Source organism: Phocoena sinus, chromosome 16 (genome assembly GCF_008692025.1).
Source record: "Phocoena sinus isolate mPhoSin1 chromosome 16, mPhoSin1.pri, whole genome shotgun sequence".
Classification (NCBI taxonomy): Eukaryota; Metazoa; Chordata; class Mammalia; order Artiodactyla; family Phocoenidae; genus Phocoena; species Phocoena sinus.
Genome location: NC_045778.1, coordinates 22,360,839 through 22,385,995, shown reverse-complemented (window position 1 = coordinate 22,385,995; position 25,157 = coordinate 22,360,839). Strand labels below are relative to the sequence as shown.

General features: G+C 44.6%; 2 protein-coding genes across 3 annotated transcripts in view; one reads left to right on the top strand and one right to left on the bottom strand.

Moving 5' to 3' along the window:
- LOC116741595 (core histone macro-H2A.2) overlaps positions 1-25,157 on the bottom strand; it is a 54,619-nt gene that overhangs the window by 10,891 nt on the left and 18,571 nt on the right. The window contains exons 2-6 of the mRNA XM_032608406.1: positions 24,120-24,351; positions 12,917-13,023; positions 11,445-11,642; positions 10,077-10,187; positions 8,582-8,681 (exon numbers count right to left, since the gene is read on the bottom strand). Of these exons, the coding sequence (XP_032464297.1) occupies positions 8,582-8,681; positions 10,077-10,187; positions 11,445-11,642; positions 12,917-13,023; positions 24,120-24,291 (688 nt within the window). The 5' untranslated portion in view covers positions 24,292-24,351. The remainder of the gene's footprint in view (positions 1-8,581; positions 8,682-10,076; positions 10,188-11,444; positions 11,643-12,916; positions 13,024-24,119; positions 24,352-25,157) is intronic.
- The window catches only part of AIFM2 (apoptosis inducing factor mitochondria associated 2), a 56,936-nt gene that overhangs the window by 27,319 nt on the left and 4,460 nt on the right, over positions 1-25,157 (top strand). Inside the window, exons 9-10 of one of the 2 annotated variants that reach the window (XM_032608405.1) lie at positions 8,788-8,826; positions 10,089-10,104. The exons of the other annotated variant lie outside the window; for it this stretch is intronic. Coding sequence (XP_032464296.1) covers positions 8,788-8,816 — 29 coding nt within the window. The 3' untranslated portion in view covers positions 8,817-8,826; positions 10,089-10,104. Of the gene's footprint in view, positions 1-8,787; positions 8,827-10,088; positions 10,105-25,157 lie in introns of those variants that run through there. 2 annotated transcript variants of the gene reach the window in all.

The window sequence follows — 25,157 nt, the reverse complement described above, 5'->3', positions numbered from 1 at the left end:
GGAACATTCTCCAGGATAGATCACATCTTGGGTCACAAATCAAGCCTTGGAAAATTTAAGAAAATTGAAATCGTATCAAGCATCTTTTCTGAACACAATGCTATGAGACTGGAAATCAATTTCAGAAAAAATAAATGTAAAAAACACAAATAGATGGAGGCCCAATAGTGCACTACTAAATAACCAAGAGATCACTGAAGAAATCAAAGAAAAAATAACAAAATACATAGAAACAAATGACAATGAAAGATGACAGCACAAAACCTATGGGACACAGCAAAAGCAGTTCTAAGAGGGAAGTTTATAGCCATTCAATCTCACCTCAAGAAACAAGAAAAATCTCAAATAAACAGTCTAACCTTACACCTAAAGCAACTAGAGAAAGAAGAACAAAGAAAACCCAAAATCAGTAGAAGGAAAGAAATCATAAAGGTCAGAGCAGAAATAAATGAGACAGAAACAAAGAAAACAATAGCAAAGATCAATAAAACTAAAAGCTGGTTCTTTGAGAAGATAAACAAAATTGATAAACACTTAGCCAGACTCATCAAGAATAAAAGGGAGAGGACGCAAATCAATAAATTTAGAAATGAAAAAGGAGAAATCACAACTGACACTGCAGAAGTACAAAGGATTATAAGAGACTACTACAAACAGCCAGATGCCAATAAAATGGACAACCATGAAGAAATGGACAAATTCTTGGAAAGGTACAATTTTCCAAAACTGAACCAGGAAGAATTAGAAAATATAAACAGACCTATCACAAGTAACGAAATTGAAACTATAATTAAAAATCTTCCAACAAACAAAAGTCCAGGACCAGATGGCTTCACAAGCAAATTCTATCAAACATTTAGAGAAGAGCTAACACTGATCTTCTCACACTACCAAAAAATTGCAGAGGGAGAAACACTCCCAAATTCATACTACGAAGCCACCATCACCCTGATACCAAAACCAGAAAAAGATATCACAGAAAAAAGAAAATTATAGACCAATATCACTGATGAACATAGATGCAAAAATCCTGAACAAAATACTAGCAAACAGAATCCAACAGCACATTGAAAGGATCATACACCATGATCAAATGGGATTTATCCCAGGGATGCAAGGATTCTTCAATATACGCAAATCAATCAATGTGATACACCACAATAACAGATTAAGGAATAAAAACCATATGATCATCTCAGTAGATGCAGAAAAAGCTTTTGACAAAATTCAACACCCACTTATGATAAAAACTTTCCAGAAAATGTGCATAGAGGGAACCTAACTCAACATATAAATGTATATGACAAACCCAACAGCAAGCATCATACTCAAGGGTGAAAAACTGAAAGCTTTTCCACTAAGGTCAGGAACAAGACAAGGATGTCCACTCTCGCCACTCTTATTCAACATAGTCTGGAAGTCCTAGCCACAGCAATCAGAGAAGGAAAAGAAATAAAAGGAATACAAATTGGAAAAGAAGAAGTAAAACTGTCACTGTTTGCTGATGACATGACACTATACATAGAAAATCCTAAAGATGACACCAGAAAACTACTAGAACTAATCAAGGAATTTGGTAAGGTTGCAGGACACAAAATTAATGCACAGAAATCTCTGGCATTCCTATACACCACCAATGAAAAATCAGAAAGAGAAATTAAGGAAACACTCACATTTACCATTGCAACAAAAAGAATAAAATACCTAGGAATAAACCTGCATAAGGAGGCGAAAGACTTGTACTCAGAAAACTGTAAAACACTGATGAAAGAAATCAAAGATGACATAAACAGATGGAGAAATATACCATGTTCTTGGATTGGAAGAATCCACATTGTGAAAATGACTATACTACCCAAAGCAATCTACAGATTCAATGCAATCCCTATCAAACTACCAATGCATTCTTCACAGTATTAGAACAAAAAATTTTACAATTCTTTTTTTTTTTTTTTGTGGTACGCAGGCCTCTCACTGTTGTGGCCTCTCCCATTGTGGAGCACAGGCTCTGGACACGCAGGCTCAGCAGCCATGGCTCACAGGCCCAGCCGCTCCACGGCATGTGGGATCTTCCCGGACTGGGGAACGAACCTGTGTCCCCTGCATCGGCAGGCGGACTCTCAACCACTGTGCCACCAGGGGAGCCCTACAATTCTTATGGAAACACAAAAGACTCCGACTAGCCAAAGCAATCTTGAGAAAGAAAAACAGAGTTGGAGGAATCAGTCTCCCCAACTTCAAACTATACCACAAAGCTACAGTAATTAAGACAATATGGTACTGGCACAAAAACAGACATAGAGGTCAATGGTACAGGATAGAATGCCCAGAGATAAACTCATGCACGTATGGGCACCTAATTTATGACAAAGGAGGCAAGGACATACAATGAAGAAAAGACAGCCTCTTCAATAAATGGTGTTGGGAAAACTGGACAGCTACATGTAAAAGAATGAAATTAGAACACTACCTAACATCACAAAAAAAAACTCCAAATGGATTAAAGATTTAAATATAAGACCAGACACTATAAAACTCTTAGAGAAAAACATAGGAAAAACACTCTTTGACATAAACCACAGCAAGATCTTTTTTGACCCACCCCCTAGAGTAATGGAAATGAAAACAAAAATAAACAAATGGGACTTAATTAAACTTAAAAGCTTTTGCACAGCAAAGGAAAACCATAAGCAAGGACAAAAAAGACAGAACCCTCAGAATGGGAGAAAATATTTGCAAATGAAACAACAGACAAAGGATTAATCTCCAAAATATATAAACAGCTCATGGAGCTCAATATCAAAAAAACAAATAATCCAGTTAAAAAATGGGTGGAAGACCTAAATAGACATTTTACCAAGGAGGACATACAAATGGCCAAGAGGCACATGAAAAGATGCTCAACATCACTAATTATTAGAGAAATGCAAATCAAAACCACAATGAGGTATCACCTCACGCTGGTCAGAATGGCCATTATCAAAAAATCTAGAAACAATAAATGCTGGAAAGGGTGTGGTGAAAAGGGAACCCTCCTGCACTGTTGGTGGGAATGTAAATTGATACAACCACTATGGAAAACAGTATGGAGGTTCCTTAAAAAACTAAAAATAGAACTACCATATGACCCAGCAATCTCACTACTGGGCATATACCCTGAGAAAACCATAGTTCAAAAAGAGACATGTACCACAATGTTCATTGCAGCACTGTTTACAATAGCCAGGACATGGGAGCAACCTAAGTGTCCATTGACGGATGAATGGATAAAGAAGATGTGGCACATATATACAATGGAATATTACTCAGCCATAAAAAGAAACGAAACTGAGTTATTTATAGTGAGGTGGATGGACCTAGAGTCTGTCATACAGAGTGAAGTAAATCAGAAAGAGAAAAACAAATACCATATGCTAATGCACATATGTGGAATCTAAAAAAAAAAAATGGTACTGATGAACGTAGTTGAAGGGTAGGAATAAAGAGGTAGACATACAGAATGGACTTGATGACACGGGATGGGAGGGCGAAGCTGGGGCGAAGTGCAAGTAGCATCAACATATATACACTACTGAATGTAAAATACTTGGCTGGTGGGAAGCAGCAGCATAGCACAGGGAGATAGGCTCGGTGCTTTGCGATGACTTAGAGAGGTGGGATAGGAAGGATGGGAGGGAGGCTCAAGAGGGAGGGAATATGGGGACATGTGTATGCATATGGCTGATTCGCTTTGTTGTGCAACAGAAACTAACACAGTATTGTGAAGCAATTATACTCCAATAAAGATCTATTTAGAAAAAAATGACCCAAAAAGACAACAATAAAAAAGAAGCTTCAGGGGGGCTTCCCTGGTGGCGCAGTGGTTGAGAATCTGCCTGCTAATTCAGGGGACACGGGTTCGAGCCCTGGTCTGGGAAGATCCCACATGCCGCCGAGCAACTAGGCCCGTGAGCCACAACTACTGAGCCTGCGCTCCGCAACAAGAGAGGCCGAGATAGTGAGCGGCCCGCGCACCGCCATGAAGAGTGGCCCCCGCTTGCCACAACTAGAGAAAGCCCTCACACGGAAATGAAGACCCAACACAGCCAAAAATAAATTAATTAATAAAAAAAAAAAAAAAGAAAAGAAGCTTCAGAAGTTTGCAAAGAGGGAATTCCCTGGCAGTCCGGTTGTTAGGACTTGGCGCTTTCACTGCCAGGGCCTGGGTTCAATCCCAGGTCGGGGAACTAAGATCCTACAAGCTGCACAGCATGGCCAAAAAAAAGTTTGCAAAGAAAGCAAAGGTATTTATAACTTAAGGTTAGGGTTAGATAAATAAGATTTTCATTTTCCTTAACTTATGTCTTTATTTCTTAACTTGATATTTAATTTAGAATTAGAAGTCTCTACTGAAGAGGAAAACGATACTGGAGATATAAAGATGGATCCCTCTTGAAAGCAAAAGGAAGCATAAGAAAAAACATAAGGAGAGGCATAAAATGGGAGAAGAGGTTATACCATTGTGAGTACTATCAAAGGCCATCAGCAGTGCTAGTTATATTGTTGGCAATTGACATATTCCATGGACACTCATTAAAGGACCCTTTTTAGGGGGTGATTTGGCCATAAGGCAGTCTCATGACACGAACCCTAAAGTGATCTTTTCAAAAAATTGAGGCTCTGGTGTTCTGATCTCTGGGTTGGGTACCCGTGTAGTACTGATTAAATTCAGTGTCTTGATTTGATGGCAGCACTCCACACTGAGGGGGGATCTCACAGACGCTGCAGCCTGCCTCTCGTCACCAGCTCCTAAGCCGGGTCCCAGAGCCACCCTTGGGGATGCAGCCACCACCTTGTTGCTGCGGGGTGGGGAGCAGGCCCCGGGTGACAGATGGCTTAGCAGGAACCTCTGAGTGGAGAGCTCTGGGGTTCTGTTCCCATCTCACCACCACCTATGCGTTATAAGTCCCTGGGGCCGAAGGACAGACACAGACCCGGGGCAGCCTGGAATGTTGTTCCCCCAACTTGGGCCTTGGTTTCCAGTGGAAAATGCAGAGCTTTGCAAGGCTAATCTCTAAGGACATTTCTGCTGGGAAATCCCTCGAGTTTTTGATGGTAGGACAATTCTCTACACCATATTTCAGGGTTGTGCTTCTAGAGAGGCCAAGTGGAACCCCCAGGAGATGGCAGGACTCCACCTCCAGCACAGCAGGAGCCCCACTTATGTGCACCAGGGGACCCTCATGCCCCTGAGACGACATGTGGGTGTTTTGTCCAGACCAGGATGACTGCTGCTCTTGGGTGGGAGATGAGGTATTTCCCCTCATGCATTTTCATCTTCAAATGACTTTGGTGAACTGGATGTCGGGGGCAAGTCTCAGCTCTCTCTCTGTGGTTATTATTATTTGTTGTTGTAGTTATCCAGATGATGATGGTGATTATTGTTTATTATTATTCAGTTCAGAGGCTTCCCTAGAGGCTGAGTGAGGGAGCTTCCCCACTCCACACTCAGACATTCAAGTATATTTGGAGGGGCACAGTACGATGTGCAGATCACTTAGGAAAAATACTGATTCCAGCAATCACTCTCCACTGAGGCCGGGGTGGAGGGGTTTCTCCATTAATGTGCTTGGGTTTCAACGACACAATTTGGTTATGGTGATCGCAGGCTATGGCAAGTGCCTCTAAGTCTCCTTTCTGCCCCTCAGACCCCTGGCCAGTTTCCATCTGCTGGGTCACAGAAGCCTGGAGAAGGCCAAGTAGCTGAAGCTGGTAGCCAAGTTCACTGTGAGAAGCAGGGCAAACAGGTCTAGGCTGCTGTGCTTTGCTTTCAGAGGTCAAATGGGACCATGTAAAAATCAAGGTGAGCCCACCCTCTTCCCTGAAGACATTTAGGAATAAAGTAGCCTGTAGAGTTGATGAGGGGACTTCCCCTGTGCGGAAGCCTCCAGTGAAGAAGTGAAGAAGGAATTAGAATATCTAGGATTAGAATATCTCCCCTTTTGCAACCCCTAACGAATGACAGAACTAGAGAAGGAGCATCGTGAGAGAGTGGGGCTCCTGATGGGAGAACGTTCCATCACTGCCCAAGTAGTCTCGCTAAAAGTATTTGAACCTGAATCTAATTAAGCCTCTGGATCCAACTACCAACTTATAAGAAAAGCAGAGAAGAAACATGTTTAATGATACTAGGAGGATGGAATCAACAAAATTCAGACTGTGGGAAACCCTACAGGACAAATGGCCCAGCTTCTTCAACAAATAAATCGCTAAGAAAAAAAGAGAGAGACAAAGGGGGATCCAATGGGTTATAAGCGACTTATCAACCAATTGTAACGTGTGAACTTATTGGAGCCTGAATCAAATAAACAAATTTAAAATAATTGACATTTATGATGCAGTTGGAATTTGAACACTGGATATTTGAAGATATTAATTTAATTTTTTTTAGTTGTGATAGTGGTCTTGTGATAATGGTATGTTGTAAAAAAATAGCCCTTGTCATTCTGAAATATTCACAGGTAAAGTAATGTGTGGGGGGGAATGTGGGCGGGGGTAGAGCTGAAACGAACTTGGTCATGGGTAGATGATGATTGCAATGGGGTGTGTAGGGTTTCATTACACTCTTCTGCTATTTTTCTGTAGGCTTGAACTTTTCTGTAATAACTTATAATGTCTTAAAAAAATAAATCAGGGCCTTATCTGCATGGGGAGATTGGTTTGGGCGACAGTAGTGGAGAACGGAATCATGATGGGAGGGACCCCTTCTAACAACTCTGCAACCATGAAGGAGACTATCATTTATCAAATGCTTATGAGCCTGACACTGTGCTAAGCTCCCTCTTTGTATTATGTTATTTAATCTTCATAGCACCTCTATGAGACACGTACTATTGTTATCCTCACACGTGAGGAAACTGAGGTTCAGAGAGGTTAAGAAAACTGCCTATAGTCACACAGCTAAATCCAGGGCATAGACCCACACTGGCTCCAGAACCTCCACTGAGGCTGGGATCTGACCTCGAGTTTTTACTTCAATGCCAGTGTGTTTCCTATCCTACCATCACCCACCCTTTAAAAAATAGAAATATCTTTATAGTTTTCCTGATATAAAAATGCAAATACTATAGAAATGATAAAGAAGGTAAAGCTTTAAAAGATAAACTTGTTTTGAGAGAAGCTAGAACACACTTCAAAACAGAGCTCAAGATTAAGGGCACGAGGGTGAGTCTTTCCACACAGAGGGAGTTGAGGGCAGTTGGTAGGGCCTGGGCTGGGTTTGAAGAGTAGAAGAATTTTCACCATCTGTTTGTGTGCCAGAGAAATCCTCTTTCTCTGTAATACTGTTTTTTGTTTGTTTGTTGTTTTTGTTTTCCCCCACCCAGTGCTATCTTATTTCCTTTTCAGCAAAGCAAGTGGCCTCTGATGCCAAGGGGGAAACACAGGTGAGCCTGGCAGCTACCATCCAGGGCTGAGCTGCTAGCATTGGCCCCAAATCACCTACCTCAGAAGCAAGCCCTGTATCCCAGGGACAAAACCCTTTCTTTGACCGTTTCTGTTTTGTAAAAATTAGTGAGATGGTGACTAAATGGTCTTATTATTATTTCTAGTGCCTGGAAGCTTAGCCTCCAGGTTCTTCCACCTAGCCTAGTAACAGATCCCTCCACCACTCACGGGGACAGGTGGCAATCCACTGGTGAAAGAACTCAGTGTATAGCCTTACAGAACCACCTAACTTTTTCCAGATGTCCATTTCCTTTTTACCAATGGTGTTCTCAGTATTTCAGCTTAAAATATATGTAGAGGTTTATGCAAAACATGTACAACAATATTTAGAGTAACACCACTCATTACAGCCCAAGTTGGAAACTGCCCCAGTGCCATCAATGGTACAATGGATCAACAAACTGTGTTATATTCCTACAGTGGAATACTGTACAGTAAAGAAAATGAACTGCAACCACACTCAACAACATGGGTTGATTTCACAAAGTTAAGCAAAAGGAGACAGACACAAAAGGAGACATACTGCATGATTTCATTATATAAAATCAGAAACAGATGACACCCCTCTGTGCTGTTAGAAGACAGGATAGTGGTGGGGACTTCCCTGGTGGTCCAGTGGTTAAGACTCGGTGCTTCCACTGCAGGGGGCATGGGTTCGATCCCTGGTCAGGGAACTAAGATCCCACATGCCTCGAGGCGCAGCCAAAAATTAAAAAAACGGAAGACAGGATAGTGGTTACCCTTGGAGAGAATGGTGACCGGGACGAGGGATGAGAGGCCTTGTGGGGTGCTGGTAAGGTTCTGTTTCATGATCAAGGTGCTGGTCCCAGTTTTGTTCGCTTGGAGAAAATTCATCAAGCTGTGCATTAATGATCTGTTTGTGTATAATACTTCAATAAAAATGTCAAAAATATCTGCAGACCTCAAACAAAATTAGTTTTTCTCTAGTAATGCTGTTCAATTACACACGAAGGCGGAGCTTGATTGAAACGGTCCGCCAAGCAGGGGCCATCCAGCTGACAATGACCGACTTCACGAGAACTTGCCAGAACCGTAGCTATTCTATGGCACCTCTCCCGAAATCTCAGAACCTTACCTATATCTTCCTTGAGGTCAATTTCAGCTGTGGTTGGGTGGACGATGCCCTCCACTCTCATGGAGCCAATATGGCTGATGTCACTCTGGGTCAAGGACAGCTGCATTGGGAAGAGAAGATGCAGAGGGTGGGCGAGATCAAGGCCTAAGGAAAATCTTCATGTTTTACTCACATCTGTTCATTCTCTCAATTGCTTGTGTCAACAGGAAAGGCTGTGCGTGGAGCGACCATCTGACGTTTCCAAGGTGTGTGGTTTTCAACAGGCTCTTTGGAGCTCAGTGGATTTGATGTTCACCCTGAGGCTAGCAGTAAATCTGCCTCCCCTTTTGGGGGCAGGACCGGGACCTCCCCTCCTCTTCTTTTCCCTATAGCTTATGCCTTCGTTTCCCATCCGGGTGGCCTTGGTGTTTGATATCGTAATTCTCTGAGTAGCTCCTGCAAGAAGCTACTCGGTTCCCTGCATTCTCTCCAGAGCAGCACAGACCTGTGGAGGCAGGGATGTAAAGCCAACCACTTTGCTGGAGAGAAGTGAGGGGCTCTGGGATTCTGACCTCTATGTCTGGCACCCTTGACTTTTGGGACCACCCTCTTGGGGCTATGCTTGTGAAATGCTGCCCCATGTGCCCAGAGCTGAGCAGAATGGAAGCCATTTTCCATTGTCTCCCCATGTGAGCTAGAACTTCTTGCTCCCCTAGATAAGGGAGAGAAAGCGAATCATCACGTGACCACAGATAGCCCCTGGAGTGGACATAAATTCCACCTCTTTGCTTCCCTGCTTTCATCAGTGATGAATTAGGAACCTGCCACGTTTACGCTCTTCTCAGAACACGCTCTTCCCAATTGCTTCAACAGAGGTTCGTACTACTGTCAGGCTGCAGACATTCGCTACCCGATATGATTAACTGACTGTTTCCGCGGGTATCACATTGCAGCCCCAGTTGACTTGGTAGATAAATTGTCTGTTATGCTTATGGGAATGAATTATTTGCATGTCTGGCTGGGCTGCTGTTGTGCTGAAGACTTTCCAAATGTATAACCTTGTTTGTTTTCTTTCTGCAGCCTAGAAAGGCAAGCAGACTGAATTATTAGCAAATAATTCATTTCTAACACCAGCGATATTCAGGGAACATATCTTTGTATTTTCCTTCTTTGATAAATTACATCACACCACGTAAAGCAGGCCTCCCAAAGCCTGGTTGAGAAAGTTAGCTATGGATTTTTTTTGGTGAGCAAGAGATATCTGGGGCATGGAGACCAGAAAGATCCACTCTGGGTACCTCTGGCTGACCAGTGTCAGCATGAACACTAAAGAGCTTGTTTATCCTCACCATGCAGACATTGCCATAGCTCTTTAGTTTAAAAATGAATAATTCAAGACCAGAGTGAAAGTCATATTAGGGAAGGAAGGGATGAAGGAGGCTTCACTGCTTGTAAACAGTAGGTTATAAAAATGCAATAGTGTTTTATGACAGCACATTACAATTCTCTTTATTACCTTCTGCCCTAGAACAAGGCTTTTAGAAGACAGGATGGTGAATCCATCCCCGGGCCCATCTTCAGAGGTGGAATTTGAAGTTCCTTCTTTATCGCTGTCCTTTGGTTTGGACTGTTGGTAGAAATCAGAAGGACACATCAGAAATCCAGAAAAAGCCCAAAGTGGCTTTGAAGTCTTTCCCATGGTCACCACCAAGTTGGATATGAACGGAAGTGGTCAGATAATAGGTTCTGTTGTTTTCAACAGAGGGAAGCAAGGGACCGCAATATGGGGAAAACAAAAGGATACTGCAAAAATCAAGTGCATTAAGGGGTTCGCATGTACCCGTAGTCTTTGCTCAAACCTGGACGCAGGTATGTTATTCTTGTTCTTTTTAACGCCTACAGCTTCTGATAATAAGCCAAGTGGGGTCATTCATAGCGCACTGCTCAACTTCCCTTCTCTCCAGGATTCCCCTGGGGCACAGCGGCCGAGAAATGAACTCTTATCCCATCTTTTTTGCCAACATGGAGGTCTGGGGAATGAAAAGTTGACAACCCCCAAAGCAGCGCTGTCCAACAGAACTTCATTCCCTCGTGGACACGGTCTATCTTTGTGCTGCTCCGCGTTGTTGAGCACATGAAATGTGGCTGGTGCAACCAAGGAACTGAATTTGATTTCATTTTCAGTAATTTAAATTCAAATTTAAATAGCCACACATGGCTAGCAGTTGCCGTACTGGGCAGCATATGAAAGTATTACTCCACAAATGGCACCTCTGAGCTATAGCTACTTATCCAAAACACCTGCAATGCCATTGGCTGAACTCAGGCGACTCTCTGTGGGAAGCTAAAGGTGTGTCAGTATGCCACATGGGGAGAGGTGGAAAGTAGAGTTCCAGATCAGCTCTCTCACTTGAGATTTTGGTGAGGTCAGTGGAGGGGATCTGGAAACATGAAAACCACCCATATGTGGGGTTTGGAAAACTCTAGTGGACCCTGCATGATGATCTGAGCTCCTCTCAAAGGCCTTTTTTTTTTTTTTGCGGTACGCGGGCCTCTTACTGTTGTGGCCTCTCCTGTCGCGGAGCACAGGCTCCGGATGCGCAGGCCCAGCGGCCATGGCTCACGGGCCCAGCCGCGAATCTTCCCGGACGGGGGCACGATCCCGTATCCCCTGCATCGGCGGCAGGCGGACTCTCAACCACTGCGCCACCAGGGAAGGCCAGCCCTTTATTCTTTTTCACTCACATTCCTATCATTTTCTCCCAGCACCAAGCTAAGGCGGGTCCCCAGTCCGTCGGGGATGCTGGCCACGCCCTTCTCTTTGGATGGTTCAACTTTCCTCCTGTTCTGTGAGTCCTGAGTTCACAGACGCCACTGGGCTCACCTTTTTGGACGTCCGTGGTTTGGCAGCCTTTGATTTCTTGCCCCCCTTCTTGCCCGACGTGGCCTTCCTTCCTCTTTTCTCTGGGGGAGGGGAGAGGATAGTTTCTGACTTGCCTTTGGTCCCTCGTTTTTTGGCCAGCAGTTCAGGGTGAATTCTGGGCAGGACGCCTCCGCTGGCGATGGTCACTCCTTTTAGCAGCTGAAGAGAGAGAGAAGGCATGAGCTCAGACAGCAAAGAGCTCGTTGGTTCTGGATTTAATACGGTTCTAACTGTTGGCAAAACAAGCGTTAAATCTGGTCTCTGCTTTCCAAAGAAACTGCATAATACATGATTTAACTGGTTGTCCCTGCCTCACGGGTAGGGCTTTTCTCTGTAGGTAACAAGGCATCCCGAGATCTTGTACAGAAAGCAAAACAAGCAAAGCAAAATGAAAGCGTATAGAGGCTGAAGTCAGGGATGTTGCCCAGAGCTTGGAGATTCCAGACATAACCGAGGATAAAGAGCTTCAGACGTGGGAGCACAGCTTGACAAAGTGAGGTTCAAAGGTTAATGCAAGGGCTAGACTCAGTTAACAACAGGCCCCACTCCTTTGATCATGCATTCCATCAGCAAAATATGTTTGACCACACACCTCCCAACTGATATGTGTTTACTTTAACTAATCAACATGAACTACCACACTAATACATTCTGCACATTCTACAGCAGCGCTACTCCAAATGTGGTCTGCAACCAAGGCTGGTCCACAAGCTATTAGTTACCTGTCTGTGACAAAGAGAGTACAGAAATCATGAGGAAGGGTCTAGTAAGTTGACAGAGTTTTTGCATACCTGTTGGATCTAGTAACAAAAAATTGTAGCTGGTAGTTTGTTTTTTTAATTTTTCTAGTAATTATTTTTTATTGTATTTTTGGAAATTATCAGCCCATGTTGGATTGGAAATAAGAACTGATTCTTAACCACAGACAGTTAACATTATAAAATACACATAAATTAAAATTCTCATACTATTTACCTGCTACCTTGCACATCTTTGGCGGGGGGCATGGGGGTGGGAATTCACTCGATTTTGGAGTCAGCTCTAAAATATAAAGCGTTAGTTTTGATATATGAAGAAGGACGCTTCTGCCCTCATCAGAATAAATCGTCAACAAAGTTTGGGGGAAGAAACTGTACAGAGAATAACATATGTGCACTGCACTTCCCTCGGCAACACACAGAGCTTGCTTTCAAAGAGGAAAAGAAATTCTGGCAAGTCTCAGAATATATAATGGGATCTATTCCAGAGACAATTTTATTTTGAATCTAAATAATATGGCTAGCAGAATTTGTTCTTCTCCCATATGATCTGACTCTTTTAGTGTAAATGTGACTGAGTACTGTAGCAGGAAGGATTTCTAGCCAGCCAGGTCCACATGCAGTAGCGCGTTTGGCAAACCCATTCCGTGGCTGGTGTCAATGCTTCAGACGTACCTGATTGAGTTCCTCGTCATTGGCCACTGCCAGCAGGATGTGTCTTGGGGCTATCCGGGCCTTCTTGTTGTCCCTCGCTGCATTCCCAGCCAATTCTAGAATTTCCGCTGAAATTTCAAGGGAGGGTTAATAGGCAATCATAGAATGGGGTCTGAGCTTTCCAAAGCGTTCCTTTGGAAATGGCCTTGGAGTTAGATCACTTTTATTTATTTGTGATTTTTATGTCTGGGCCTGGAAAGAAATCCAGAAAACTGAAAAGAACTCAGGTCACAAACAAGTAAGATATTTTAGCAAGACCTGATATACGATCCTGTGGGCAAAGCCTTCTAGTTGTCCCTTGACATTAATTCTCCCCCATCTTCCTTAGTAGATGGACCCCTGATTTTCTGCAGAGCCCCAAATCACAGGAATGAAGACACTATTTCCCAGCCACCCTTTTTGTTAGGTGTGATAGTGTGACTAAGTTCTGGCCGATGAAAAGCAAGCAGTTGTGTTGTATGGTACTTCTGGGAAGTATCCATTAATGAAGCGACAGTGCCTTTCTTCCCTTTTTACTGGCAGACTGAGGACATGATGGCTGGAATTTGAGCAGCCATCTTTGACCAAGGGTAAGAAGTTGTGGATGGTAGAGCAATAAGATAGGAACCAGAATCTCTTATGACTGTGGAGCCTCCTTATCAACCTGGACTGTCTTCTATAGACGTCTTTTGTATGAGAGAAAAAGAAACTCTCTTGTTTAAGCCACTGTCGGCAGAAGTTAATCCTGACCAAAACAGAACCCTAACATTGAAGCCGAGTTTCTTTCAGTGTGCAGCCATCTCTGAGGAGAGCTGAGACCCCTTTCAGAATCTCCTTTTCCACTTCACTTGATGCCCCTTGTCCCTCTTGTCCTAAAGGAAAGTGGATAGGAAGAACTGATTTATACTAAGGGGTGAGGTACCACTTAACCTGAAAAGTGAATTCTATTTCACATACTATCAGTTTTTGAGTCAAAACAAAACAAAACAAAACTATGGAATTGGTTTATACCCCTGAATGCTCTCCCCTTCGTCCTTTATTTTTTCTTTCTTTCTCAATTTTGGGAGGATGCTCTGCCAAATCAAATTTGTCTGCTTTCAAGAGCATGAATGAGCCTTTAAAGAAAAATCCTTCCCCTAGAGAGAGTTCTTTCCCTAAAGAAAGAGGCAATGTGCCAGTGTGTTACACGTGGGTGGAAAATTGTATGGGCATGTGTGCGTGAATGTGTTGTGTGTATGTATGTGTGCAGGTATGTGTGTATGTGTGTGTGTTGGGGGGATTTGCTGGTACAATGGCATAGATACTAAACCCTAAAATTAATAGGCGATTCTGCATGAATTTTTGCAATCAACCTAATTTCAAATAAAACACTGCATGCAATTGCCATCATTCGTAAAATCTATGGCAATAAAATAAAAACTTGGCATAAGTATGCCGTATTAACTAAGCAAATGTGATTAACAAAAAATTAGAATAAAATAAGCATTAGAGTTAAGTATTTATATGGCATTTCCATAATGAAAAGCGCTAAATCACTGCAAATTCATTCTCACAACATCTTTTTTGGGTTATTAAGCAAGGAATATTGTGTTTACCAACAATTCATTTACACAGCACCGCATTTTCTGAGTCAAAGATTGGGGCACTGTAGTTTGAGAAATATGAGCAGGCTTGTTGGGACTGGAGGACAGAGTATTTGAAATTAACGCCATATTAGATATCTGGTTTGCTGCCTTCAGATTTCTGCCCAGCTTTTCTTTCGTTTAAAAGGGGTACCCATCAAAAAGAGGTGTAGTGGGCTTCCCTGGTGGCGCAGTGGTTGAGAATCTGCCTGCTAATGCAGGGGACACGGGTTCAAGCCCTGGTCTGGGAGGATCCCACATGCCGTGGAGCAACTAGGCCCGTGAGCCACAGCTACTGAGCCTGCGCGTCTGGAGCCTGTGCTCCACAACAAGAGAGGCCGCGATAGTGAGAGGCCCGCGCACAGCGATGACGAGTGGCCCCCGCTTGCCACAACTAGAGAAAGCCCTCGCACAGAAACGAAGACCCAACACAGCCAAAAATAAATAAATTAATTAATAAACTCCTACCCCCAACATCTTAAAAAAAAAAAAAAAAAAAAGAAGAGGTAAATAGAGCAGAAGCTTTAGTCAAGAAAGGATTAAAAAAAAAAAAAGAGGTGTAGTAATAAAGTCTTCACAAACAGGCTTGCTTTATGGCTCTAGGTTAAAATGTACAGCACCCCATTGAGCACAATAAAAGGACTTTCCTGCACCTGCTAGGGGCTGCTGCTAGGGGCCCACACCTGGGAGGAAGGAGAACTCCGCTTAACCCTTTTTCCAGATGGGCAGAAAGGGGGTCAAGGAGCCTCCGAGTTTTAAGCTTCTGAGAAGTTGAATTTCATTTAGCATCTTGGACCATCACTGTCTTCCCTCTGTCTCCTGCATTTAGAGGAAGCAGTTAAGCATCCTCTTGGTGTTCATCAAATTAACCATCAGCATGAGAGGCATGGCTAATGGGAAGCCCTACACGTTCCCAGCCTTCAGGAAGCCCCTGAAGGTCAGGTTATTTTCAGCTTGACAGCCAGATGCACAGACACTGGATTCCCAGACGGAAAATCTGTCATCGAATGCCGCCACGGGAAGAGGCTAAAGGCAGCGATTCGTCAGGCAGCACAATGCAGGCACACAGGTGAGGCTCTGCCTGAGTGCGGCTGGGCTCTCGGACTAACTCTTCCGAAATAATTTACAAGAAAGAAAACCTTGATCGTGTGCTCAAGTGCAAAAGCAGAGGCAGAACTTTTTTTATTTAAAGAGAAAAAAACTTAAGAATACATAGCAGAAAATCTAGACCAAGGAGTTCTTTTCTATGTTGGATGTTTAGTCTGAACATTCCTTGGGCCAGACTCCACCATTTAAATGTTTGAAATAACATTAATGTTTGAAATAACATGAATCATTATTAATATTTTCAAATGTTATGACAAATATATTCACATGAGCTATAAAAGTTTGCTACATTCTTGAGTGATTTTATTGATTTTGGGAACACAGGTATCCTTGTGTGTCAACTGGCAGTCAATAGGAAAACTGAATTTAATGTCACACATTTGTTTCACTGCAAATTTTGTTGGAAGATCATAATTCGTTAAGTGGTGGAGATTTCCACGGAGGTCTGGAGACTTCTACAGCAAACCTCTCACTTCTCGCAAGTCACACTTCCAGCAATAGTAACCATCTGGGATACAGCTGAGTATCTGATAGTAAAAGGAATGATTTCTGGAGCCAAAAAGGAGGTTGAAAAGCTCATCATGCACATTATTTTGGAAGAGCTCGTGTCCGCTCATTTTGGATACAATCTAAACCAACACTGGATAGCCCAGCCCACAGGAGATGGGAAATACCACAGCAAGTGTAGGCTTGGGACAGAACACATGACTGCTCCTTCCCTGGACTCCGCTCGCTTGTCCACCTGCCCGCTAGGTGGCGGTGTCTCTGGGCTCCGACTGGGCGCTCTGCTCTGCTCAGGCGTTGCAGTCTTCCGGGGAAACCCCATCTACTCATAGCGCCTGGTTCCACCTTCCTTCCCATGTCACCAGATCTGCATTTCCAGCCCTGCCATGGTGCCACCTCGGCGTGCCACAGGTAAATCAAGCTCACCACATCCCCAAATCCAAATCATTCCGCGAAACTGGCTCCTCCCATCACTCTTGGGACTGGCAGCTCCATCCACAGACAGACCTGGGAGTCATTCCCTCTCCTTCCCTCTCCTCCCTCTCTTTTCCCAGCCTCATGAATCTTTCTTTTTCTTTTTTTTTGTGGTACGCGGGCCTCTTAGTGTTGTGGCCTCGCCAGTTGTGGAGCACAGGCTCCGGAAGTGCAGGCTCAGCGGCCATGGTTCACGGGTCCAGGTGCTCCGCGGCATGTGGGATCTTCCCGGACCGGGGCACGAACCGGTGTCCGCTGCATCGGCAGGCGGACTCTCAACCACTGCGCCACCAGGGAAGCCCCTATGGTTTATTTATTTATTTATTTATTTTGCGGTACGCGGGCCTCTCACTGTTGTGGCCTCGCCCGTTGCGGAGCACAGGCTCCGGAAGTGCAGGCTCAGCGGCCATGGCTCACGGGCCCAGTTGCTCCGCGGCATGTGGGATCTTCCCAGACCGGGGCACGAACCGGTGTCCGCTGCATCGGCAGGCGGACTCTCAACCACTGCGCCACCAGGGAAGCCCCTATGGTTTATTTATTTATTTTGCGGTACGCGGGCCTCTCACTGTTGTGGCCTCGCCCGTTGCGGAGCACAGGCTCCGGAAGTGCAGGCTCAGCGGCCATGGCTCACGGGCCCAGGTGCTCCGCGGCATGTGGGATCTTCCCGGACCGACTCTCAACCATTGCGCCACCACGGAAGCCCCTATAGTTTATTTATTTACTTATTTATTTTTTTATTTTTATTTTTTTTTTTGCGGTGCGCGGGCCTCTCACTGCTGTGGCCTCGCCCGTTGCGGAGCACAGGCTCCGGAAGCGCAGGCTCAGCGGCCATGGCTCACGGGCCCAGGCGCTCCTCGGCATGTGGGATCCTCCTGAACGGGGGCGCGAACCCGTGTCCCCTGCATCGGCAGGCGGACTCTCAACCACTGCGCCACCAGGGAAGCCCCCAGCCTCATGAATCTTAAATAACTTTGCCCCTCTTCTTCAAGCTTATCGCCATTACCCGAGCTAAGGCTGCCTTCTTTTCCAGCCCAGATAATCGTAGTGGTTTTCCTGCCCCCAGTTCTGTCTTCCTCCAGATCCATGCCAACAGGGCCACCACTGGCCCAGGGCACCTTTGTGCAAATTAGGAAAAGATGCCCCTTCCTCAAGACACCTGACTTCCCTAATTTTGTTAGAACGAGAACCTTTACTGCCATCTGCTGGAAATGCTCATAATTAGTCACAGTTCTTTGAGGTCTATGATGTGAATGATATTCCCTTCAATGTGTGTCCTTGTGCAGTGTACAACCTGCACAACCACACACGTGGTCTTGGCTGCCAAAGTGATCTTTTCAAAACACAAATGTAAAAACTGAAAAATCATTATATTAAAAAAATGCTTGGTGTTAAATGGATAGACCCAATTGTCTGGAAATGATAGGTTTCTTTGTTACATAATGATTTCATGAAGTGCCCTGAAATTCAATGCTGTTTTAAGGCCTATTTGTCCTATCAATTAAAAATATATTACAGAACATTTTCTCACCATAAAACGATTATAAATTACTCATTCTCAATATCTTACATTTATATTATATCCATTGTTGATGAATACAAAATTCTTTTCCAGAGTCTGGGGCTTGCTTTTTCAGTCCATTTTTTCCTCACTTACATTGGAGATGTAAACTGGGCCAGCATTTACAGATTGATAAACTGAAGTATGAATGTGATGTCCATTCTGGGAGGCTGGTGGATGTCTCAGGTGGAAGGGACCTTCTAGATGAGCAGTCCAGCATGCATTCGTTGCCGGAGTGTGCAACCTCCCCCAACAGGTTGGGACCAGAAATGCCATATAGCTGTAACATCATGATGATGTGTGAACCTGGGGTTGGTCAGGCAGCCAGTCCAGAGAAATCAGGCAAAGCTAACTGCTATTTCTCCCCAAGTTCCTGAAAATTCGTGCAACTTTCTTTTTGGCTAAGTAGCACCCAGCCTTTTCTTTCTTCCTTCCTTCCTTCTTCCCTCCCTCCCTTCCTTCCTTTCTTTCTGCATTTGGTGTAGATTTTATTTTTGTATTTATAAAATCTTTAAATTTTTAATAGATTTTATTAAATTTGGGGATCTGCTCTAGGAAGAATTAAAATGGGCTTTAAAATACGGATAATTTCTTGGTATAGTTTTACTTAATAGAAAGTAAGAATGGTTCATGAATTTCAAACATTTGTGAAATATGACTTTGCATTTTTACATGCTATTTTTAAAGCTTTTTTCTTTTTTATTAGAAATTTTATATTGAAGTATAGTTGATTTACAATGTGTTAATTACTGCTGTACAGCAAAGTGACTCAGTTATATATGTGTGTGTGTGTGTGTATATATATATATACACATTCTTTTCATATTCTTTTCCATTATGGCTTTTCACAGGATATTGAATATAATTCCCTGTGCTGTACAGTAGGACCTTGTTGTTTATGCATTCTATATATACCAGTTTGCATCTGCTAATCCCAACCTCCCACTCCATCCCTCTCCCACCCCCATCCTCCATGGCAACCACCAGTCTATTCTATATGTCCCCGATTGTGTTTCTGTTTCATAGATAGGTTCATTTGTGTCATATTTTAGATTCCACATATTAGCAATGTCATATGATATTTGTCTTTCTCTGTCTGACTTACTTCACTTAGTATGATAATCTCTAGTTTCATCCATGTTGCTGCAAATGGCATTATCTTGTTCTTTTTTATGGCTGAGTAACATTCCATTGTATATATGTACTACATCTTCTTTATCCATTCATCTGTCAATGGATATTTAGGTTGTTTCTATGTCTTGGCACCCAGCTTTTTCTTACTTGGCTATTCCTGTGGCCCCAGGTCCCCTCTCGGAGGCAGTGAGTGGGAGAGGGGAACTTCAGAGACCATAGACATGAATCTGAGAGGAGAAGTAAATTGGCCTCCCCCCTTATCCCACCCATTATTGAGCAGAGCTGATTCTCCCCTCCAGACAGCTCCCATATGTGCCCATTTCTTCTCATCGTCTCCACTGAGAACCCTAGTCCTGGCCCCTGTCAATTCTCAAAAGTGACTTTAAAACAGCCCCCACTGGTTTCCTGGACTCTGACCTTGCTTCCCACCAACTGTTCTCCACCTAAAGCCCATGTGAGGCCCCCAGAATGCCACCTCCTCCCTTCGATGCCTCCCCTGGCATGTGTGTGCAAAATGTGCACACTCTCATGTGGCCCTCAAGGACCTGACCCCTGCTCCCTCATCTCATCTCTCACCCTTCCCATTTCCCAGCTCTGCTCCAGGTACACAGAAATGCCTCCAGTTTCTGGAAGGGGCCACATACTTCCTCTAAACTTTAGATCTTCACCCTTGTTTCTCCCCAAACTGATAATCAACCCATGTGAATCTAGCCAACTCCTACCAATTCCCCACCCTGGCTGCCCATCAGAATCTTTTGGGGAAGCTTTAAAAACTCCTGATGCCCAGAAGTATCTCAGAATCTCTGGGGTTAAGACCCAGGTGTCAGGATTTTAAATCAATCAATTTGTTAAAAAGCAGGATTGAGAACCTGGTTAGGTCTTTTTTTTAAATTTATTTTATTTTTATTTACTATTTTTGGCTGTGTTGGGTCTTTGTTGCTGCGTGCGGGCTTTCTCTAGTTGCGGCGAGTGGGGGCTACTCATTGTGGTGTGTGGGCTTCTCATTGCAGTGGCTTATCTTGTTGTGGAGCATGGGCTCTAGAGCACAGGCTTCAGTAGATGCGGTGCATGGGCTCAGTAGTTGTGGCTCATGGGCTGTACAGGGCAGACTCAGTAGTTGTGGCTCGCGGGCTCTAGAACGCAGGCTCAGTAGTTGTGGCACACGGGCTTAGTTGCTCCACGGCATGTGGGATCTTCCTGGACCAGGGCTTGAACCCGTGTCCCCTGCATTGGCAGGTGGACTCTCAACCACTGTGCCACCAGGGAAGCCCCGGTTTCCAATTTTTAAAAATATTTATTTCTGGCCGTGTCGGGTCTTAGTTGTGGCACCCGGGATGTTTCGATATGGTGCACGGGCTTCAGAGCACGTGGGTTCTGTAGTTGCGGCACGCAGGCTCTCTAGTTGTGGCCCATGGGCTTAGTTGCCTCATGGCATGTGGGATCTTAGTTCCCTGACCAGGGACTGAACCTGAGTCCTCTGCATTGGAAGGCAGATTCTTAGCCACTGGACCACCAGGGAAGTCCCCCTGGCTAGGCCTTTTTAATTTTTATTTATTTATTTATTTTTAACATCTTTATTGGAGTATAATTGTTTTACACCCCTGGTTAGGTCTTAACAACCCTTGCTTTATATTAGGCAGCCTCCCCCTGCTTCCCAAAGCTCCTCTGGCTTCCCTGTCCACATGAATGTCATCTTATTGTGTTGTTTTTAATGCTAGTCAACTCTGCTAGAATGTAAACCCAGGGAAGGCAGGACCACATCTGTCTGTTTTCCATTGTATGTTTAAGGCCTGATGCAAAGGAGAAACTCAGTCAATATTGTTGTCGTGAATGTTAAAGGTCATTTCAAGGGTGACAGGAGGCTTTCACACTTTGAACTCTCTTCCCTAAACAAAATCAATTCATGCCCCCTTCCAAAACAAAACAACTAACAAAAATCCTCTTTTTACTTACTCAGCAATGGCCTGCAATAATGATTCATTCCTTTGGCTTAAACGCCTTGTCTCATTAAAATGCAATACAGCCCCCAAATATACTACCTTAACAGAGTTACTCATTACACTTTGCCCTGAATGATTTCATCAGCTCTTAATAGAAGAGAGAGGAGAAGAATTACCATTTATTGGGTGCATCCTATGCACCAGACATTTTGCATGCATTGGCTCATTAATGGAGTTAAATGAAATTAGCTCTGGAAACACCCAAAGCTCAGAGAGGTTAAGGAAATTAGCCCAAGGTAACAGAGCTGGTAAATTGATAAATCAGATTTAAGCTGACATCTAAGCCCCTACTGTCAACTCCAGCCTGAGTTTGGAGGGGAGAAAAAAGCACAAAAGGAAGGGAAGGAAAGGACACCGGCAAGACAGTTCTGGGCCTCAGAAGACCCGCTTCATCTTCTCCATTTGACCCAGGACGGTGCTGGAAGCTGGGACTGGCCCTGGGGAAGGAGTGTTATTGGCAACAGCATCCTTCCAGCTGCTCCTCCCCTCTTCTCTCACACTTCATGTCCAAACTGTCAGCGGATCCTGCTGACATAGCCTTCAAGATATCTCAGTACTCTGACCACTCCTCGGAGGCTCCACTGCCTACTCCCCAACCTCACGTCTCTCACCTGGATCTCTGCAACTGCCTTCCTGCTGCTTTCCCTGACCCCGCCTTGTACCCCCCTCCCCACAGGCAGGGTCTTGCACATCTGCTCAAAACCCTCCAGAGCTCCCGTGACAAGCTCTTCTGCCCCCACCAGCCACTCTCCCTCAGGCCTCATTTACAGTCCAAGTTCCCTCCCTCAGCCCCAGCCCTCTGTCCCCATTGCTGCTCCTTGGACACCCCCAGCACCTGTTTCCCTCTGTCCCGAGGGCTCCCCCCAGACACCCACATGCCTACCCACTGGCCTCCTTCAGATGCCAGCCCCTCAGTGGGGTCTCCCCTCAGCTCCCCACTTCCTGGAATTAGCCCAAGCCTAACTCCTTTCCTGCTTTATTCATCCCCGAGCACTTAACACCATCTGCTGGACCACATACACTTCACTCATTTGTTTGCTGTTTCTCCCTTCAGAATGCATTCTGCTTGAAGGCAGAGACTCCTGTCTGTCTTGGTCTCTGCTGTATCCTCAGCACCTAGAATAACACCTGGCACATAGTAGGTATTCAGTAAATGTTTGTTGAGTGAATGAAAGACTATGAGGAAATGGGTGACATTCTACTTTGAGAGACACTATCGATCTTTACGGATGTGCTGGCTCGAAGTCCAGTGTGTGACATTCAGGCTATAGTATGCATAGCTATGAGGTCTGGTGGCTCTAATTGAAGATAGATGAAAAATCATATAAACGGCCCAATGCTATTAGCAGGGAAGAGTCTAAGGACTTACTGTGTGCACTGACAGGTAGATGCTCGACAAATATTTGTTGAATGAATGAAAAGGAAAACATAAGCTTTTTCATCAAACACTTCTGAACCAAAGAACAGAGTCACCAGTCAACAAAATCTGAAAAGGCCAAATTTTGTTCTATTGTATTATGCACAGTTTAGACTTTTGCCAAGTGGAGGCACAGGAACTACTATTATTTTGATTATACAAACATTATAATGGGGCAGTGTAGTGAAGCAGAAAGTGCACAGCTTAGGGTTGAAGGACGTCAGGGTATCCTGGCTCCCCGCTTGGAGGCTGTGGAATCTCTGGGTTACTCAGGGTCTTCCAGCATCTGTGGGTGGTATAGATCTAAAGGTTGTTTTAAAGCTTCAGTCACCGTTTTCAAAGTCCTTCCTCTCCCTCCAAGCCAGGAGATTTTTTTCCCATCAGATTCCTGGGTTTAAAATGCAGCCAGGAACCTGCATTTTAAAAAAGCATTCCCCAGGCCTTTAGACCTGCTGCTGAAAGACTGGCTAAAATCTTGCTCCTCTGAGTGGGCTCTGGACCAGCAGCATAAGCATCACATCACAGCAGTGTGTTAGAAATGCAGAGTCTCAGGTGCTACCCTGAGACTGGTCAACAGAATCCTACCCTTGACCTTGTCAACAAGATCCCTGGAGTGATCCCCACTTTGAAAAGCAATGCTCTATCACACTTGATTGGTTTCACTTTCAGAGCCCTCCAGTCCTTCTCTCCAACCTCCAGAGCAACAACAAAAAAAGCTAAATGTAAAGTTACTCAAATAGGTAAAGAACACACACAACAAAAATGCTATCTTTCAGTAAAAAAAATAATTTTAACAACCAACATGGGAAACTCTTTCCTATGTATTTGTAGACAGAGAACCACCTCTGTAAAGGAGAGTAAAATTAAAACGTTGTCGGCTTCATGGAACCAACTGAAGAGGCTTTCAATGCTGGGCTCAATATTTTTTATGGACATTGAGCCCTAGGTTCAATACAGCAGGAGAGCTGAGGTTTAGTGAGGACCGTGAAGTAAAAGTGAAGACTCCTGTTACAAAATGAATAGCAAGCCCCTATCTTCCCTATAGTTTGTCTTTTGTGGGAACCTAGAAATTTACGTATTACATTTGTCTACAGCAAGACACACCTTTCTTGGGGCTGGTCTAGAAAAGACACTTTATTGTGGATTCTCTTCCTTCCATGTTGATCCTCTGCCCTTATGTGCTCTTCCCTCCCCTAAAGCCTGCAGGAGTTGGTTTTAGCCAAGCAGGCAAACTGAAACCCCATTACCGCGCACAGCGACCTTGAGACAGCCACGGGCGAATCAAGGCTTCTCTGCCCAGCCTGTGTGCAGGGGCCGAGGGGAAGGTGAGATCTGGGAGCGGGTTACCTGCCCTGCGTGTTCACGTTACCTGCCAGGTATTCGATGACCGCGGCCATGTAGACGGGAGCACCCACGCTGATCCGGTACTTGAACGTCCCTTTCTTCAGGTACCGCATCAGCCTCCCCACGGGGAAGATGACTCCGGCCCTGGCTGAACGCGACAGCTTGGACATTTTCTTCTTCCCGCTCCGGCCCGACATCTTGCCTTAGTTTTGCTCTCAGCTTGCTTGACACGGTGGCCTCCCGGCACTAACTCAATGCTGGAAAGGAAAGGTGGCAGGGTAAGGAAGGACGACTGGCCTACAGCTTGGGAACCATGGTGTGGCCACAGAGCTCGTGTGACATGCCTGATAGCCCCGGGGAGGCAGCCCAGACCTGGCTGCCACCGCAGGGTGGTGCAGATGGGGAGCTGGGGTTCGGCAGGCCCACCCATGAACAACTCCCCACCCCACCCATCCAGCCCAGCCTCCGTAGGAGAGGCCAGAGAGAGAGGCCATGGTCCTGTGGTCAGCCTCCAAAGAGGTCCACTTCAACATCCCCAGAACCTGTGAATATGCTACTTGCATGGCAGAAGAGACTTTGGAGATGTGATTAAGCTAAGGATGCTCCGGTGGGGAAGATTATCCTGGATTATCTGGGTGGGCCTAATGTAATTGCAAGGGTCCTTATAAGATGGAGGGAGGAGGTGAGAGTAGTGACAGGATGACAGCAGGAAATGGATTCTACTCTCTTAGCCTCCTGAAGGAACCAGCCCTGCTGACACCTTCACTTTAGCCCATTGAAAATGATTTTGGACTTCTAACGTCCAGAACTGTAAGAGAATAAATTTGTATTGTTTTCAGCCACTAAATTTGGGGGATAACTTGTTACAGCAGCAGGAAGAAAACTAATATGGTTCCCCTTTGCCCTGATTTGCTCCTGCCTCTTTTAATAAATAGTACAAAGTTAATGTGGCCATGGCTATCATAATGGTTAGCTTTGACCCACAACTCAGAGCTGATGTACACTTCTCAGATGGAAGCACTTTTCTAAATTCCCTAATAACGTAGTATTCTTTTTTTTTAAT